Here is a 20667-nt window from a genome sequence, read left to right on the forward strand (position 1 = left end):
CATATGTTCATTTTTTCTTTTACTTCCCTTGCCCATGGGGATGTATCAGTAAAAATGTTGCTCAGGGTAATGTCTGCAAATTTAGACCCTATATTTTCTTCTAGGAGTTTTATGGTTTCAGGTCTTACATTTAAGTCTTTAATCCGTTTTGAATTTGTTCTTGAATATGCAGTAAGGAGGTGGTCCAGTTTCAATCTAATAGTGTTGATTCAAGTGGCCATGGGATGGAGAGACCTTTAGTTTAATATTCAGCTAATGACTCATAGTTGAGAAGATTTAGATTTTAGGAATTTGAGATTCAATGGCTTGATGTTGATATTTTCATTATCTAAGAAGTAAGAGCTTTCTGAGCAAATTAGTAGCATAAGCCTTGTTAATGTGTCCTGAGTAATGTTAAGCCTCCTAAAAAACTATTTTAGGAGCTTTGTTACATTCATGGGCATCTTCATTACAAACCAGTCTTACACATTCATGAAAGCAGATGTGGAAACTGAGAGGCAGCAATGGGGAGAGCCCTGAGATGGGAGTTAGAGAATTTGGACACTCATCTGGATTTTGCCCTTGATTAGCAGTGTAGTTATGGGCAGGTTACTTAATCTCTGAGTTTTAATTTCCTCATCTATAAAATTGGAATAATGTTTACCATAATTATTTTGCAGGGTTCTTACGAGGTTCAAATTAGATCATTCATTTATTCAATAAATATGTGATTCACCGAGTGCCTATTACTTGCCAGGGAGCACTCTAGATGTGAAGGATATAAAGAAGGAAAATATGTCCTTGGAAGGAATTAGCAAATATACTAGTCACATTAAAAAGAATCATATTGTAAGCCCTTTGAAGATGGCTTGTTCTTTCATCTTCGTGTTTCCATGTCTCAATACCTGGCACATAACAAAGAAGGGGCTAAAATACTGGTTATATGAATGAATTAATCACATAATTCATTTCCTTAAAAATATTTTAACTCTAGTCTGAGTCTCCCTTGAACAAGTTGAAATGAGTAATGTGTGGAGGTGGTTTCATTTTCCTGTTGGTTTAAAGTACCACACGAACTTGAACATGGTAGTCTTCTAACCTGAGATCCTTTCAAACCACAGCAATGGTTAGTTTTTTAGTTGAAGTTTGATTCAGTTTAGGTTGTATTCCCTTTTTTTCCGATCAACATTTCAACAACATTAGGAGTACCTGTTTTTGGCTTAATGTCCTTTTCATGTTTGGTATTAATTCGAGCTCCAATATTCCTTTCGGAAAGAAAGATAAATTCTTTCCTTGACATCCTTTTTTCCCCATTAAAGTTAAAAAAAAGTCACTTCATAAATGTGATCTCAAACAGCTGGATTTTAATCTTGCTACTTTATGGGAAGAGAGAGTTTGGTTTCAACAATGCTCCTACCAAATGTCCTGGATCACACTCAGCATACAGATTTTTTAAACAACAAACTTGTGGTTGTATATTTGGGCTGTGTTCACATGTTATTCTAAACTAGGTCAGGGGCTGTGGTTGGTTTCTTTTTCTATACTCTTCTAAGAGAATGTGAACAAATGGAGAATTATAAGATCCCTTTCATACTGGGTCACAGAAATAAATACTTCTGAGGATTTAAGTTCTGTCCTTTACAACAGGTAAAGGGTTATTCTCTTTGCAGTCCCATGTGTCCTTTAGCATAGCTGGAGGAGACCTTGGTGTTCTGATGCCCAGTCTTTTATTTGAATAACAGAATTTTAGAGTTGACAGGACCTTGGACTTGATCCAAGCCTGCCACCTATATTCTAGACAGACAAAATTGAAGCAAAATGAAGAGGCTGTGATAGTCTGCATCAGTGGGTGTCCAGAGACGCTTTTCCTGAGTTTTTTTCCACTGTCTTCCTACTGAGTAGAACGTACTGTGTGAATCCTGCCAGCTTCTGTGGGTGCTCCTAGTGAAAATCTCACAGTCAGAATGCAAGGTGATATATTGGGTTGTCGGAAAAGTCGTGACGCATTTTTGCAATAAAAAACATAGAAAGAATACGTCATGACTTTTCTGGCAACCCAATATATACATGTTTATGTGCTCATGTCTGTATAATTGTGTCATTTCCTTTATCTTTAATTGCTTAAATTGATAGTAATGTGTTAAGTTTGCAAATTTATTTTAAAGTCTTATAAAAGTCAATTTCATTTTCAAATCTTGATTTGTACAGACTTAGAGGTCCATGTTCGATGTGGCCTACAGGGACCTGGGTTGGGCTCTAGCCTATTCTTTAAGTCACTCTACATGGTCCTTGGCATAGATGCTTCTCAGGTAGCAGAGAGCACACATTATTTTCCCATGTTTTACATTATAAAGTCAGTGCTAACCCTACTTGGTATTAAACCTGGGTTTTTTTAGGCATGAGGTGAATGAACACTAGAGAGGTTAAATATTTTGCCCAAAGCTTCACAACATCTAGTGAAAAGTTGGAAATAAAATGTATATGCCTCCTTTTAGCAAGCCTGAACTCCCAAATTCTGCTGTCGCCCCAGCCACTGCTGCACAGGCTGTTCATCACTGGGGACATGGAAATCACCACGGATGTTTTTCAAGCTAAATGAGAGCCTCATAGTTATGACTTTTTCTGGGCAGGTCATGGAAAGAAAGCACCTATGTTACTCATTTTGTGGGTTATAGATGTGGGGTAGGTAATGTATGGCAGGCCCTGAGGCACTACTCTGTGCATTTCATAGAAGGAAGGTCCTTACCAAGATAGTCTTTCTCTAACTTCAGTTTCCTGGGATCTCCAGATAGACTTGAGTTCCCAAACTGTCATGGAATGCAAATGGTGAAGAAAAAAAAAATAACTCAAGAGCATCAAGCTTGCATTGACTACTTCATGCTTTATATTGTACTTTTTCAGAGTGCAAATTCACCTGCACCAGCGGTAAATGCTTGTATCTTGATTCACTGGTCTGTAACCAGCAGAACGACTGTGGGGACAACAGCGATGAAGAAAACTGTCTCCTGGTGACTGAACATCCACCTCCGGGCATCTTCAACTGTAAGTCCCTCCTACTCACCTTGGTGTCATTTGGTTTGGTTGTGTTTTTGAAAAGGTCAGGATGTAAGGTCCTGTGGCAATAGGAAAGATGTTGTTTTTAGGGAGTAAGAAAAGAGGTTTACATTTTTACAAAGGGAATGTTTTCTTTTAGGATAGAAAGATGGTGTGTCTAAAAGTGGGACATTTATTCTATTATCAGAGATGTCCAGTGGCACTATGTTTTGGAATAGGCTTTTGCTACCCAGAAGCATTTACTGGATACCAAGAAATAATACATTGATTTAGTATTCTTCCTACCAGTTTTATAGAATTTTTAAAGACTAATTTGAAACAATTTGTAAATACTTTTAAATAAGCAAAGAAAGATATGTGGAGAGGCTGTAATTAATTGTGTAATTAAAATAAGAAAACAGATTTATATTGGACTTTTAAAAAAGGTTCTGATTACATGTTTTTCTATTTGCTGCTGGATGGAAAACAACTTAAGTGAGGTGTTTACATGTGTGAATCCCAAGGCTGAGGCTTTGAGCAATTCTTGAACTTGCAAAGGTGAAATTAAGAGTTTGAAGTTCATTGATTTTTGATCTCATGGTTTTTATGAAGAGGAAGAAGAGAGAAGGGAACTTTGAAACACTGCTGAACTTCTTTTAGGGAAAGTGGCTTACTGTTTCTTGTGTTTCCTTGGGCTAAGTGAAGTGGGTTGAGGATGAGAGAATGATTTTGCAGTAGCATGCTCTAGAGGAATGTTTGCAGCACTGACCCTCTTCATGGGGTCTTCTTACTGAGATCATTTCATGAAACATTCAACTTATCTCCCCAGTGTTACTGACATGATTTTGAGGAGTTATATTTGTTTTCATTTATAGCTCTTTAAATTTTTGTTATGAAAATTAGACTACATAAATACTGATACTATAATGTGAAATGGGAAGAGATTTTTAAAATGAAACAATTTTCTCTATTCCTACTGTATTTTTCATATTGGGGGAAAACGGAAAGTAACAGTGCCTAGCAAATTTTAAGCCTGCTCTTTATGCTTGCTAAATTCAAGCTTTTCTGTTGTGTCAGTATGCATTTTCTTATATTAAATGTTCTTAAAGTCCCATGTCTGTGTTTTCAAAGGACAATTTAAAGTTAGGTGTGTACTTTCATGGTATTTGGTCCATTTGTTTCCTCTGGTGATGTTTTGTGTAATAGCCTTTGCAGTTGTCAGTACTGTAATTTGCATAATGCAGCTTGCCTGGGCTCAGGAAAGGGATCCCCAAAGTCATTGTCTTGTCTGCTCTGAGCTGGACTGCTGGGTGGAGAGCCTAGACCTTGCACTTACCCAACAGTTGGGCAGCTCTGTGGCCTCATCTGCACAATGAGTCATGAGAATGGGTATCGTGAGGATTCAGTGGGATGATCCACATAAAGCAATTAGAACAGAATCTTGCTGGCGCTTAGCCCTTGATGTAGGTCAGCTAAACTCAAGCCAGCAGGTCTCAGAAGGAGAAGAACAATGTAAAGGCAATTTCTTGTTTTTTTGTTGTAATTTTTCTCTGGACTTGAGCAACAGCAAGCACATACATGATAAGCTATGGAGAGACTATTAGGATTGTGTGTGGTACCTTGACTATGTGAAAAGCAGGCTGACCAAACCTCTGTCCCAGAGCACGTCACAGGCTGTTCCTCTGACTCTTGAAGGTGCTCCTCCTTTACGTCAGGGTCCGTTCCTCCTATTGAACATCTCCGCTTCCCTCCCCTCTCCCCCCTTCTCCTCCTTTCTCATCAGTAGTCTTTCCTGGTTTTTAAAGCCTATTTATAGATATCTTTTTCATCCATTTAAAAAACGTGAGTATTTTAATTTTGCTTAGAAGCCAGGTGAAGCAGTTACCTCTGTAAGAGGCTCAACATTGCCCAGGCAGCTACAAGAGTTTGCCTTAACAGAGGAATTTGAGGATCCTATTGGCAAGCTGTTGGTCCCTACAGTTCAGATATAAATAGAACTTGTGTCCTTATAGCTAAAATGGGAGATTACTTACATTGTGCTCTCTTTTAAGAAGACTGGGGAGCCAGGAGGCAGAATGACGAAGGGCAAGACCATGGCTGTGGCTTCAGGTTCACTTGGCTTCAAGTTCCAGCTTAAGGAAGTTACTGAACCCCTTTAAAGCTTGGTCTCTCTCTCTCTGTAAATGTGAACAATTGCTGTCATATAAGGTTTCTCTGAGGATTTAAATGAAATAATATACATGAAAAGAATAGTGTATATAATGACAACATTACTATCATCATCCCCACTCATTGTATGGCCATTTCTTGGGGAGGTAGACCCTCACGATCAACTGCCTTTAATTCCAGAGCCACTTTTCTTATGTAACAGGAGTTTCCATATGTCCAAAGGTGAGTCCATTGCCAGAGGTTCTGGACGTTTCCCATCTAGTTTGTCCCCTGGGGAGGCCTGCCAGCTGATGGTGGCATGCTCTAATCTGGCCAGCAGCCCCCTCTACACTTTTTTCCCCTGGTTCTCTGAAAGCACCAGAAGGAGCCAGGCTCTATTGCTACATTGAGACCCTTACTCTGAGTTTGTTGTAGTTGGTCTGTTCTTTATGGTCAGGTGCCTTTGGGAAAGGGTGTAGTGTCTCTGTTCTTTGATGATGCTAGAGGATGATCTAATATTAAATGAATATATTCTCTTCCCTGTACCCTGTTGTGCAAGAATACAGAGTAAACAAAAGATATTTTACTTCCTATTAATAGATGTGTATTGAGGCTTAGAGGCTCTCCATTTGTATGTGGGTTTTAATGGATCTACCAACGCATTTCTTACAACAGATGGACAATATGCCCTTCATGCAGTGCTAGCTCTGATGATAAGACTCCACTTCCTCTCCATCTTGAGAACTTGAATTATTACAGGAGTTCTTGTCTATAAAATGTTGCATTCTAGAAAAACAAATAGTACTTCGTCTTATTCTTATTTGAGAACAAGATTTGTGTACTCAATCTGCTTTGTTTCCACATGCAGGAAACATTCAATGTTCTGCTGCTTGATGGGGCTTAGGGTAAAGCAAGGTGGACTCTTCTGGATTTCCAGATGAGCTAGTATCAGTTTTCTGCCTGTGTTGTTGGCTGTGGGCATGCACCATGGCTTAGAAGTCCTGATCGTCTTTGCTGAAATTTAACATGAATTAAGGTTAGAACACGTTACTGTCATTTGTGAAGTCAGCAATGCTAATAATGGAATCCCTTACAGGAGCTCTAAGTAGCTTTCCCCTTGAAAAGATTGAGTGATTTCACCTGCTTCTCTACTTTGCAACTGTGGTCATGCTGTCCATTGACTGAAGCTAATTTATTTTTCTGTTAGCCCCAGTTTTGCACAGACATGGAGGACTGGGTTGGTGTTGATTGTTTCACAGGGAAAGAGTTTTTCTGGATGCATCTTTTTACAGAAGAGGAAAATGCTATCAGCCTAAATTGCCAGCTTTTCTTGTGTCTTTTCTCTTGGCTGCTGCATCAAAATATTGTACTCCTGAGCACTAAAAATACAAATTATACAAATAAAATTACTTATGATTTACAAAAATAAAATTATTAAGTACCTCCTTTGGTTCTTGTACTAGGCATTATGGGGGATGAAGGAAAATATAGATCCTGTTATCAAGGTGCTGATAGTCAACTTGGGGAACTGAAAGATACATGTACAAAGATAACTAAAAATGAACACAGGGTATTTAGAGCTAAGCAGTTCCTGCAATTTATTGTTCAGGAGTTTACAGAGAATCATTCTGGTTGTCATGGTGGCTTTGTGAATGAGGTGTGCTGGGTGTCATTGAGAGGATGCTATCAGGGCACAGAATAGCATGAGCGTGAGGAGAGTGAGGGTAGATGCCCTGAATACAGAAGGCCTGGGTTGAAAAGATGGCTTCGGCCCATAGAGAAAAGCCAGTAAGCCCTGCTACATCTTCTGTCTTTGGATCTTGAAAAGAGACCAACTGGGGCCAGCCGAGTGGCTCAGTTGGTTAAGAGCTCGTTCAAGAGTTTGAGCTCTGAGCAACAGCGGTTCGATGCCTGGCCCGAGCTGAGCTGCCGCTGAGCTGCCAACAGGTGGCAGGATGGCTCAGCTAAAAACAAACAAACAAACAAACAAACAAATAAATAAATAAATAAATAAGAGACCGACTGCCTATGGGTTCAGTGTCATCTATAGGGGAGAGCTGCACAGCCTGCCTGACTGAGTGATGCTGGCATCGCAACTATGAGCCTTTCACTTAGTGAACCCTCTGCCTCACCATTCCTACCAAGCTGAGTGTTTACTGTTACACTGCATTTTTAAAGCCCCTTTGGCACATCTTGGTGGGGGAGAGTGGAGTTCCCTTGACTTGTCAGAAGCAATAATTGTGTAGCCTTGCAAAGGGCTGTGTACTTTGAAAGTGTTGGCAAAAACAGACATTCCTTAAGCAACCACTACTAAGGAATTCATGCTACTAGACCTTAAGAGTAAGCCCAAAGTTGACACGAAGCCCATAAGCAGAATAACTTTTACGTTCAGCTTCAGTGGTATTTCTGATTCAGGGAAAGTTGGGAGTGGAGGAGCTCCCAACTCTACTGGAGGGGGAAGTGGCTTTTTTCTCAATAGGTGGCTTCACAAAACTGAATCTCAAAATCCAATGAACTGAAGCTAATAAAGTGTACCTAATTAAGCCAGGATTTAAACTTCAGGACTTTTTCAGAAGGAAACTCTTTCCTTCCTTCCTTCCTTTCTTCCTTCCTTCCTTCCTTCCTTCCTTCCTTCTTTCCTTCTTCTTGCCTTCCTTCCTTCCTTCTTTCCTTCCTTCCTCTCTCCCTTCCTCCCTTCCTCCCTTCCTTCCTTTTGCCCAAGGTCATTTAGGGTAATAACAACCAAGTAAGATAAAATTTAACATATTAAAATCTGAGCTGAGTGTCTTTCTTTCCAAACCAGCCTTTCCACTTTCCTCAATGCCAAAGGGACTGGCACCCTACTTGTTACCTAGGCTCAGACATCAGTCACCTTTGGGCAATAAGCTAATGTACCCTGTACTTCACTTTTGGCTGTCAACTCCTCACCTCCCAAGTATGTTTGTTAATTCATTCATTTACTTTCATTGAAATATAATTGACATACATACAGCACTGTATGTTTATGATACATAGCATGATGACTTACATATATTGTGAAATGAATGTCACAATAAGTTTAGTTAACATGAAGTATTTTGTGTTTGGGACCAGGTTTATAAACATGTGGAAAACCTATCCACAACCAGGCTTCACAGAGACCAGACCTTTTTTCTATAATTATTTCAGTAAACATTGATAGTAATTCTCTAATACCATCGAATATCCTGTTAGAGTCCATATTTTTCCAGTTGTCTTATAAATGTGTGTTTTGTTTTGTTTACAGTTTCTTTGAACCAAGATCCAAAGGAGCTCCAAGCATTACTCCAAGATGGATTGATAAGACCTTAAGAATTTTTTGCTCTGTAGGCCCCCCCAATCCCCTCCACACACACACTTCTTATAATTTTTGGTCTAAAGTTCTGGATTGTTTGTTCTGTAGAATTTCCGTACTCTAGATTTTGCTGACTGCTTTCTCATGAAGTCACTGAATGGGCTCTCTGTCCCTTATTATTACTTTCAGTTGGTAGTTAGGTCTAGAGGTTTTGGGGAGATTCAGGTTTAAAAGTTGTGTGTGTAAAGCAACTTCATAGATCCTGTTGTCTTCCATTGGGAAGCACATCCTGTCTGGTTGTGTCTCTGTTGTGTGATAATCATCAGTCATTGGGGATTGCAAAACAGTCATAAGCAAATTCTATCCTTTTTCCTCTGTTCATTAGTGGGGATAGATACTTCTGTAAAGAAAACCTCCTTACCAACTAAGTGATTATCATGAAGTAGATATCAATAGGATCCGTTTTCTTAATAGCGAGAAAATTTCCCGTAGCCCTTCTGAGGTATTTCTTTATGTGTCACTATGCACTGATGAATTAAAGCATTTGGTGTATACATGGAACCGTTTTAGAAACCCCCTCTGCTGTACTTAGGTAAACAACTACAAGGTCTTAACCAGGATTCTGTGATCCCCAATCGCCTGTTTAACTTCAAAGAGATGAAACTTTAGGAGTGCAGTGTCTGACCCCATCCCACAGTCCCACCCACAGCATCTGGGAATCTCATGATCCTTCCTGTTCCTCCCATGCAGTCTCAGCTTCTTCTTGTCCCTTGTCCTCACCTATTTACCTCTGACTTCCTGAAGTGTCTTCTTAAAGCCCTGTGCCCACCGCCCTCAGCTGCACCCTCCTTGCAGACACCAGGGCTGCTCTCTGCTCTTCAGTTCCTTCCGAGAAGCCCTCAGCTGCCAACAGGCACTGCACCATGGCTGGGCATGGCCTCTACTTGGGCAGGGCCCTCAGCACCCATAAGAATCCTTGCAGGGGGTGACTGGTTAGCTCAGTTGGTTAGAGCGTGGTGCTGATAACATCAAGGTTGCAGACTTGATTCCCACATGGGCCACTATGAGCTGTACCCTCCTTAAAGAGTCAACTATGCTATTGTAGCATGAAAGCAATGTGTAACCAATGACCATGCTGTTCCCCAATTTAAAAAAAAAAGAAGAATCCTTGCAGTTTCCCAGTTGGAATCCTCTCCTGCTACCCACCACTCTTGTCCAGACCTGCTGTGCTCAGCTCCACCTGCCCTCCATCCCCTGTCCCTTTCTCTCCCAGGGCCAGCTTGCCTCCTACTGCATTGGGAAGACAGCTCACCAGCCCCCTGACTGCTCCCTCTCTAACCCGTTTGTACTAACCATTGCTCTCTCCTAGCTGCTTTTGCTGGGTCACTTGTTTATTGCCAAATCCAGTGGATTTTTTCCCATTTCTTATTTTATTAGTCCTTTTTCCACAGTTGATAAGGTTGATCATTTCCTTTCTGAGATTTTCTTTTCCCTTGGGATTACAGGATTTGTAGCTGACTGGTCTCTTTAGACACCTCCAGCTAGCTGTTCTTCGCTTTGGCAGCTCCTCTGTCCCCCAGGTGCCATCCTTGGCCCCCAGTTTTCACTCCTTGCCCTTGCCTCGGTAATTCCAGATACTACCGTGTTTCCCTGAAAATAAGACCGGGTCTTATGTAAATTTTTGCTCCAACAATCTACTTTTATTCATTTATTCATCTACAAAATTCTACATTTATTCAAACAGTCATGTCTGGCTGACGATCTTAACTGGGGCTTATGTTTGGGGTAGGGCTTATATTATGAGCATCCTGAAAAATCATGCTGGGGCTTATTTTCCAGCTAGGTCTTATTTTGGGGGAAACACGGTACATGGCTTTAAAATCATGCCCACATTCTTATCTCCAGATCAGACCAATGTATCCAACTGCTTGTAAGTCTTCTTCCAAGCCTCCCAAACTCTGAGAATCCAAAGCTGAACCAATTATTTCTCCTTCCATCCCCAGACCAGTTCCTCCTTTGGTATTTTCTGTCTTCGTATTTGACCATCTGCCAGTTATATCAAATTGGTCATCCTTTCTGATCTCCCCAAAGCCAGAAATAATTTCTCCTTGGAACCCTCTAGCACTTCGTGCCCCTCTTAAAGTGTTGTATGTTCTGCTTGATTATTATATGTGTACAAGTATAATTCCCACTAGATATTAAGCTGTTTGAAGACAGGGGTTATGGTTACATCTTTGGAAGCCCTGCATGGACTGTACATATGGACACTTGACAAGTATTTATTGAATTGAAATGAAAACCATTTATCCTTCTTCTGCTGCTTCCTAGCATGCTGTAAGCATAGTTTTCAATTAAACAGCGCCTATAAGGATTTCTGCTATAGCCCTAGTGAAAACCATAGTGTATGGTATATATAGCATATGGCGCATGACATATTAATGTACGGTACATGGTATATATAGCATATAGCATGTGACATATATATAGCATATGGTGCATGGCCCTGTAAATATTTGCTGAGTGACTGGATGAATGTGATTTTTTAGAACACTCAAGTCTGATCAGAGGATGAAAAAAAACTTGCTTTGTATGGCTTAGTGCCCTGCTTGTGGAACTGAAAGGTTGCAAATACCTATACAATCCTGGCAGCCTGCATGATTGGACACAAAGGTATGACGTAAACTCTGTACCTCCAAATTGCCTGTCATTACAATTTGTAGTTGCTTATCATAAACACCCAAATTAACCAGAGAATAAGTCTACCCTAGTGTAAAGTGTTTATTCTGTGATCAATGGTATGATAGACTTTTACTGTGTTTTACTGGGGTCAAGGTTTCCCAATACAGCAATCCTTGGGACACAGATCTTTGGCTTCTGAATGTTCATGTACTATATGAAGGGGTGGTTTATGCCAAGCCCAGAAGAAATGTGAAATGCTTCTTGCCAGACCCTAAAGAAGTGTTGTGCTAGAGTGCGTGAATGTTAGCCTATGTGTGGTGTGTATGTGCATGAGTGTGGGTGGTGGTGTGTGAGCATGTGAGTGTGTCTGAGTGTAAGCATGGTGTACAGAGCTTCAGTTACCTGATTAGTCCTACCAGGACAGGTCCCATTTCATGCCAATGTATCCCTGGTAGCCTGGGTTTCATATTGCTAGTGGGAGACCATATTGTCTTGTAGGCACAATGTTATAAACGACATTAAAAGTGTGATTAGGTTCCCAGGCTGGTTCTACAATTTGTTTAAACTACAAAGTACAATATCAGGCCCTGGGTTTCAATCCTGGAGTCACCACTCACTTACTGTGTTTTTAGACAAGTTGCTTAACCTCTTCATGAATTGGTTTTCTCATTTGTAAAATGAAGATGATAATATTGGTATCTCTCTCAAAGAGTTGTTCTGAGGATTTAATAAAATAGTTTAGGTAAAGCAACTAGAATAATGCCTGGCATATAGTAAGTACTCAATAAATATTATTACATTTTCAGCCCTGTTTCTCTATTTGCTGTCTCTTAAACTTTATTTTGAAATAATTTTCAAACTTTTATTATAGAATTACAAAATTTATTCTTTTTATCGTTCTGTCTTTATGTATTTACATTTTAATTTTTTTTAACCAGTTCAGAGTAACTCGTAGACATCATGTCTCTTTGCCTCAAAATACTCCAATGTGCATTTCCTAAGAAAAAACATTCTCTTCCATAGTATTGTTGCCAAAACCCAAAAAATGTAACACTGACATAGTACTATTTTCTAATATACAGTCCACATGAAACTCTTGTCAATTGCCTCAGTCACGTCTTTCATAGCAGCTGTTTGTGTTTCTCAGCAAAGGCTCGGTGGACAAGTAGCAGGAATACTGCTTGGGAAGACACTATGCGAGGAGACCTTTTAGAACCCCCCCCCTAGTCTTAGCCTGTTATTCGTCATCTTGAATGTTCAAGAACAGGCGTACACACAACAGGAGCTCCCCAACCTTGGCTTTTTTAACCCACTTCTGTTTCTCATGTATCTCATTATCCTTTACTCAAAGATGAAGTGGCAGTACTGCTCCTTTTCCCTGATGACCAGTGGGTGCAAGGAGTTTATCTGAAGGCCTGCAGCTTCTTAGGGGTGAGGGTGAGGTAGGCAGAGAGCTGCCATTTGCTGAGTGTCTGCTGTTTACATACATCATCTCATTTATCTCTCAAAACCATCCTAGAAAATTTTCACAGAAAATAATGCTCAGAGAGATTAGGTAATTTATTCAGGGTCACACAACTAGAACATGCTGTAGTTGGGAATTGAACTCAGGTTGTGGTTTTGTTTTTGCTTCTGGGTGTTTGTTTTTGTTTTTTTCATGATAGCTTTTCAAGCAAGATAAGGATTTACTCATCAGCTTTTAAAAGTTTATAGAGTTTTGGGGGGTGGAAATCAATCTATTATTATGAAGGCCCATAGAAGTGTCTGCTCCAAGAACAATTGCTTGTGTAACAATTTTTAATTGGTGCACAGATTATGTTAATTTTGGTTTCATTCTGGATTTTCAAAAAGATTACAAATTATTAACCCAGGAGCCCCAGTATGCTAGGAATCATTGGTTTTGTTGAGTTGTTTTGGGTTTCCTCTACTAATTGATTAATTAATTACTCCCTTCTTCAATTCTGCATGGACTATGCACTATTTACATGACCTAGGGAAGTCAGTTCCCCTCTTTGCTTTACTTTCCCAATCAGGAGGGTGAGTATGACAGCTGACCTGAGAGTGTGTGGCTCAAGCTTCTTGGGACTCAGTGAACAGAGAGACTGTTTCTGCCATTACTCTCCCCCATTTACCTTCTGTGATTACCAAAAGTCCTACTTGGCCAGATGTGGGCTTTTATCCCTAGACCCCTAATTTCCTGCTGGATCTTGCCTAAGCACAGCGGCCCCTTCAGACTCCTTCACTTGTGCCATTGGAGCACACGTGGACCCCTCCCTGCTTCCCAGGTGCTTAAGCACTCAGTGGCTTAGACTCTTGAGGTTGCTCACTGCAGTGGAGTGGGGGTGGTACAAGGATATTCCAGTGTGTTGTGTTGTCTCAGAGCATGGTGAGGTAGGGGTGGCATGGGCTCTGAAGGTTCTGTTTGCTTATTTCTGTCTTACCTTGGTCAAGGCTGGTAAGTAGAGACTGTTTTCAATGAACAAAGCTGTTCTGCTGAACAGTGTTTATTCTTTTGACAGGAATCCCTACCCCCTTTTTCAACTTACAAATAAGAAACCTTAGCAAAACAGTTAATTGGCTTGTGTGAAATGATCCAAGATGGTATTTCAAACAAGGTGAAGACGAGGATATACATTTCTTAGGCTAGCCCCGCCAGGTTGCAGGTGGTCGCTGGCTTCCACCCGGGTATGTTTTGGGGTGGTAGCCCCAGAGGTGGGACTGGTAGGGCTCACCCTCCTCCTTCACAGACAAAGGGGAAGGCCCCGCCCCTGCTGGCCCTTTTGGTTTGCTGCCTTTGTTTCTCCAAGACGGTTTTTTTGATCAATTAAAATCTTGTACGGTCTTGAAAGGCAATTCTGCCTTTTCAAATAAACAAAGGCAGAGAACAAATGGGAGGGGAAGTTTCAATAAATCTTAGGCATCATTTCCTCCTGCTGTGACACTAAATTTACGTGGATAAAAACAACCTCTTAGATTTACATTTTGATTCTGTTACTGCTTTCATGTGTGTGGGGCTGTCCCACTTCAGATGAAATTTATCCACTTCTTTAAATATTTAGTAGTCTAGCGTGGATGTTAATGAAAGTCTGGCGGTGCTATTTTGAGAATTGCAACAATGATAGTAATTTTCAGTGTCAGATTCCTGCTTCTCAAAGGGAGAGAGGGATGAGAGGAGGAGGAGGAGGGAAAAATGGTTTCAGTTCTAATAGAGTTTGCCATCCGCTGGGCTGTGCCAGACAGATGGGTCATGAATACTGTCTAGACGCTCTCTGCCTGAGCGAAGCCCTGGTCTCTAAGGACACGCAGTAAGACGCCGGCTTAAGTAACTGGGGAAAGTCAGGGCAGGCTCTCCTGTAATCAGATAGAAATCAATGCCGATCTGCTTCCTGGGGAAGGCTGAAGGGTAAGAGGGGATGGTTAGATGCAGAAGGGGTGTTAAGAGAAAACACCCTCTGTCACTGATCAATTTTAGTGCAAACTTGACTAATACTGGGCATTAGGGAGGGTGTGAAAGGAGAGTTGTAGTATGGTAATACTATTGATTTAAACTGTACTCCGCCACAGAATGCGGGATGATTTAATTCATACGTGGTCCTTGAAAGGCTGGAGAAGAGCAAAAAAGGAGGATGTCTCCTTGTGTCATTAAAACAAGAGCATAGATTATTGGGTGACCTGTATTAATTGTGTATATTGATGAGCCTGGCACTGCTCCAGTCGAGATTTGTCTGTCCTGACTGTTCATTTTCTTGGGTTTAGCCTCTTAATTAGGAAGGGTTTTAGGGACTCATCTGGCTTGCTTTCATTTCTGATGAATTTCTGAGAACTTCCCATAACTGGATCTCATCACAAGCAGCTCTGCTAATGGTGCTATAGGAAATGAGGCAAAAATCTCACAAGCGTCCTGCTTGGCCGTACTTGAGTGCAAGGATACTTCTGATGGTCGTTTTACTCAGTATTTCCTTAGTGCCAGGTATGGAGTTTGCATGACATAAGCAGCGAGTTTCTACATATAAAAACTCACAATCTAAATTTGGTGGTGGTGGCGAGGGGATGTGCTAATAGGATCAAATTATGGGGGAAGGCAAGGGGACCACCAACCAGAAGAGCATGACTCACCTCAGCTGGCAGGGGCTTCATTGGGCTTGATGTCAATAGTCATATACTTGCCTTAGAAAAATTACCTAAAAGGTCTATGGTAAAGCTTGGGAGGGACCATCTTTGAGAAGTCACAAAAATAAAGCTGAAATTCAACTGTCATGTACTGCAGAAGTGGAGTGAGTGACCCCCTGAGGGTCAGTCAGGCCTCTGAATGAACCATCTGGGCTTGTCGCCCCTTTAGTCATGTCTCAATGGAGACACCAGCACAGGGTTTTAATTTGGAAAAAACTCCAGCAATCTAAATTTAGCAATTGCCACTTTTTCACTTCTTCATTCATTCTTGTTATGTCCTAAGAACTAACAGCAAAGGGAATAGTAGATGGTTTTTTGCTGCTTCCTTCCCAGAAAGAAAAGGGAAATCAAAGATGAAAAATATTTTTAAAGTACATAATTCCTGGAGAGGAAAGAAAGAGATCTTGTGTTTAAGAGCTGCAGCCATCAGCAGTGAGCAAGTCCATCCTTATTCCAGAAGAGCTCTCAGAAATATCACCGAGGAAATCTGGAAGGTACAGTGGTCTTTCAGAAAGTCTTCTTTCCCTAAAATACTTGCCTGCTGTCCCCACCAGACTCTTACACTTAGGGCATAAACTCTCCCACCCTTTGGATAACCTATAAGGAGCATCCATTTTCCGCAATGAAGCACAATGTGGGGGCGGGATGCCAACTTACACCAACAGCCTCCGGTGTCTGGAAGGCAAACCACAACACTTGGCAGAACCCCAACACCCTTTGGTTCTGTTCACTTATAATCAGAGAAACAAAACATGCGTCTGCCTATTTCAAAGACTGAAGATTTTGTGGGGTGACTCATGTATGTGCCTTGGCTAGGGGAATACAGTATTCTTCCTCGTCTTTGAGAAAAGGCACTTGCCCTCACTTTGGCACACATCTGATCTGGAAGGGATGATTGGGAATTTTGCCTCCTTATCTTATTTCTTTATCTTCAGTGGGGGTTCTGGGCTTCCATTATTCATTTGATTCTAAAAAATAGGAGAAAAAGGAACTTGAGCTAAACCTCTGACGTTTCTGCTTAGATCATGGCGGGAAGGCCCAGGTATTATTCCTGGTGGTATTATTCCTGGTAAAGTGCAGCGGTGGGGTATGCTCAGACTGGCAGCCTCTCCATCCAGTCTGGGTTTGAAGCAGGCAGCAGGTTGAATGGCCACTCTCCCTGTCATGGGGGGAGTGGCTGAACCAGGCAAGGACAATTATTTATCTTCCATGACCTGACTTAAGTCTATGTCTATGACTTGACATAATCTTCCACAGAAGAGCAACCAAGGAAAATGTACCCCTCAGAGAGACTCCCCTCTTCCTATTATGTATACATAGAAGATAGAAATGTCAAGTGTCTTTTCAATGGGGAGAGGGCTTGGCATGAAACCAAGATTTTAAATGGCAATATGACCTTAAAAGATGGAAACAGTCTTCACTCTCTCAGAGTTACCAGGGTCGCTGCCTCCTCATGCTGTTGGAGTTCCATGTTTGTTCTCATGTTGAGACATTTTAGTCTGGAAATGACAGGAACTGATGGCCAGTGCAGTTAGCTTCTTCCAAAAAACAAGATACTAGGACTGATTAATTTTCAGAAGTTGTGAAAGAGTTATTGAAAGATTATGCCTGGACAGGAGGCTGGAGAGTGCTCTAGAGAAAACATATTTGAGTTAGTTATTTGCAGAAAATGATATATTAAATAGTAGCTGCTTACCCTTTTGGGGGGCACATTACATGGAGAGTGTTTTTGTGCTGAGTATGTGAGAGGCACAGGGCTGGGGGGGTGGGGGGGGTGCAGCGTTGACGAGATATGGTCTCTGCTTTCCAGCTTTTCCATCTAGTGCTAAAACAGTGCACTTGAGACGATCCATAAAGGTTTGGGACAGTTTCTCCAGTGCCAGTTTGTGAGACAGCAGGGAAAACCTCTTTGAACTTGGTGTCCAGGGAAGACCTCATCATTGGGGGTGGGGTTCTGGAGAGCTCCTACTTTCCTGAGCAGCCTGACAGGAGGAGCCGGGAGCACAGTGGGGGAATGGGTGAGCAGAGATGTCATGTAGGAATTGTCATGATACGCCAGCTTGGTTGGAGGTAAGGTCTGAATTTGAGGAGCATTACTGGAAGGGTAGGTTGTGGCCAGGTTCTAGAAAGCCAGGGATATCAGGCCAAACAGTTTTTATTTTCTGTCCTAAGGGGAGTCATTGAACATTTTGCCTAGGAGAGTGAGGATATGATAACGAATTACATGCATGAAGGTCCTTAGAGATCACCTAGCTCTGTACTGCAATTCATAGACAAGGGAACTTAAACCCAGAGAGTGTAAATAACTTTTTCAAGGTCACAGAATAGTGATTGGCAGAGACTCTGATATGAATGCTTCCTATCGCTTCTTAGGCCAGTTACCTTTCCACTGTTTAATGTCCTCACACTAACTTGTCAGGTAAGGCAGTGGCAGGGAAAGATGAAGGATAACGAGGGAGTCACCTGGAAGGACCCTTCTCCAGAGTAGGTGGCCTTTCGTTGAACTTGGTGTGTGCCCATGACTAGGAAGGTTATTAGAGGGGGCAGGTCCCCAGCACATTTGTCACCAGTGGTACCTTTTCAACAGTTTTTGAAAATAGTCAGATTGTTATGATAATTTTAAGATTATGTAAACACAACAAAAAGAGTATGGAGGAAACAGCATGCAAGCTGCATCAGGAGATGAATAGAGGGGTAGTCTGAGTGTGCCCCAGCTTGGAGGTGTCTCCCATTTGGGGTGTCCCTCAGTGTGGGGCCTGCTGTGGCTCTGCAGGCCACCTCTCACTGCTGTAATCTCAGGGCTTAGCGCAGCTCCTGGCAGTCCCAAGAGGCTCAGTACTGTGAAACGAGGGAGGAAGCGACTGAGGTTATTTCCGGGAAAGGGTTATCTGGGAGAGGCCAGAGGAAGTGGAGGACCCTGTGAGCAAGTCTCTGAAGGGAATGGAAGCCAGTGTAGAGAAGGGGAGGAACCGCCTCCTGGGAGGCCTGGGCAGAACTCTGTTTATGAGTTCGAGATAGTCACTGAGCTGAAAAGGAGGAGGAAAGATTACCTCATGGGGTAGGTCTTCCCACTAAAGGGTAGTTGGGGTCTCCTGCCACCAATCAACTTGGGGCTGGGAAGTTGAAAAAATACTAATGTAAGAAAAATCCACAGTCGTAACAGTCAACTTCTTAGTTGTACTTTACAACTTTCTTTTAAAGTAAAAAAAAAAAAATTTCAGCTGTATTGAGGTATAATTGACAAAAGTGTAGGATGTTTAAAGTGTACATCATGGAGATTTTAGATATGTATACATTGTGAAAGGATTCCCTCATCTAGTTAATTCACACATCATCACCTCACATATATCTTTTTTGGGGGGGGGGTTAGAACATTTAAGTTCTAGTCTCTTAACAAATTTCATTTATACAATGCAGTATTACCAACTCTAGTCACCGTGTTGTGCACTAGATCCTCAGACCGTATTCATCTCATAGCTGAAAGTCTGTAACCTTTTACCAGCTTCTCCCTATTTTCCTTCCCTCTCACCCCCTATAAAGCATGTGTGTGCATGTGAGTGAGCATGTGTTATGAGGTTTTATTCAATGCAAATACAACATTTGAATAACAGCAGGAATTGTATTGAGGAAAGATACAAGGCCTAGCCCTTTTCCCCTTTGAAAACAAATGATGATGGACCCTGTTTTGCTTTGCTGCTGGTGGGTTTGTGGTATATGTTCATGTGCAGGCATTGTGGAAATCAGGAGACCTGTGAATTGCTATGTTACATAGAAACCTAGGGTGTAATGTTCAGAAGGGGCAGAACCCTTACTGATATTTTTCTTGGAGGCCTAGCCCTGAAACTTGTTTTGATCAGGGGTGACAATGGATTTTTTGCATTACTTGTATCACAGGAATACAAATCAGCAGCCCTGCTACTCTCTGCAGTGACCTTGGTTCCTTAGCACCTTGGGCCTGGGTTTTCTCCATCTGCTGACCAGGAAGGCAGTTTTGGTCCCTAGAGTCTCTTGTGGCTAACAAACAAACAAACAAACAAATTACCCTCATCTGAATCAGTGACTTTACTTCTGTTGTTAACTTGAGTGAGATAAATATTGGATACAACTTTTATCCAACAAAGGTATTTCTTTATAAATAATGTAATTATTTTCAGGGTTTTGAGAGAAGTGTTTATCAGAGCAGAAAATGTCTACCAGTACCCACTAAAATTAGAACCTCTTCTGTGTGACTGGCCCTCCCATTTGTTACTAAATAACCAGGTGCACCCGCCCTTCCCACTGTTACCCCTGCTCATTACTTTTCAACCCTCATCCCCAATATTGCTGTGTAATCTGTCATTGGAGACAATGATGACGCAATGTGTGAATCCAGAGTCTGGCACCTAGTGGTACCTTGGTAGAAATAGAAAGCTGTGATTGCAGCATTAAAATATGCTAACAAGCCGCAGGAGCTAACAGCCTGCTTTTCCCTGCAGCTGTTCATTCCAGCGCTGCTGCTGCTTGCAGGCACGCTGCTCATATCTCCATGCTTGGCGGTGGTTTTTGTTTATTGTAGTGTTATTCTCCGAAAGGGCCTCCTATCTTTTCTCTAAAGCTGCCTTTCTGGGCCTCCAATGATAGAAGAACCCCCTTTAGTGTGACTGTTAGAGTGAGCAAGAGAGCAGAGTTCAGTGGAGGAGCACTGTTAATGATAATGATAGGATGCAGTCATTTGATTAACATAAATTAGATTTTATCCTGTTTGTGGTTAATGTTTATCTAGATAGAGTTTCTGAGCTCTAGAAACAGGTTCTAAATTTGTTATATAAATGCATAAGAGAATTCCAGTATACCAAATTCAAAGGGATGACTAAAGTGCATTACATTAAATTTTAAATATATAGAATTTTGAATTCTGGCGTACAGTTTTGTCTTGTTTTGCTTCCTGGCTCATGTTGACAAATGACTCCATTATCTTCATAATCTTTGTTCATATTAATACCTAGGTGTGCCCTCTGCTCCTCCCTCCCTTTATAAGTTCGTTCTCACTTTGCAGAAGTCAGTTGGGTAAAAAACATACTAGAGTGAATGGACAAGGCAGGCAGATGCTATCCACTGTACAGGCTGGTGGTATTTATCCACACTGAAGGATGGCTGTTTCTGTAGGGAGGGTAGCAGAAGGAAATGCCTGACCCATATTGGGAGTTCACTCAAGCCACAGGCCCACGTAGCTGTCAGAGGTGAGGTGGGTAGAGTGCTGAGTGCCAGGGCACCCAGGATTCAGGTAGACACATCGCAGGCCTTGTCAAAAAGGTGCTGGGGAGCAGGGAAGCACTGCATTCCTATGGCAAAAGCTATTATGTTGG

At 41.6% G+C, this 20667-nt stretch overlaps 1 protein-coding gene across 20 annotated transcripts in view; it reads left to right on the forward strand.

Moving 5' to 3' along the window:
• The window catches only part of LDLRAD4 (low density lipoprotein receptor class A domain containing 4), a 578686-nt gene that overhangs the window by 334536 nt on the left and 223483 nt on the right, over positions 1-20667 (forward strand). For 18 of the 20 annotated variants that reach the window (XM_019668254.1, XM_019668244.1, XM_019668230.1 and 15 more), the window contains one exon: positions 2881-3021. Coding sequence is in view for 18 of the 20 variants with exons in the window: in XM_019668244.1 (XP_019523789.1) it covers positions 2881-3021 (141 nt within the window). In the remaining 2 variants the exon portion in view is untranslated. The remainder of the gene's footprint in view (positions 1-2880; positions 3022-20667) is intronic. The other 2 variants (XM_019668249.1, XM_019668252.1) reach the window with 1 other exon arrangement.

The sequence above is a fragment of the Hipposideros armiger genome, unplaced genomic scaffold (assembly GCF_001890085.2).
Source record: "Hipposideros armiger isolate ML-2016 unplaced genomic scaffold, ASM189008v1 scaffold_522, whole genome shotgun sequence".
Lineage (NCBI taxonomy): Eukaryota > Metazoa > Chordata > Mammalia > Chiroptera > Hipposideridae > Hipposideros > Hipposideros armiger.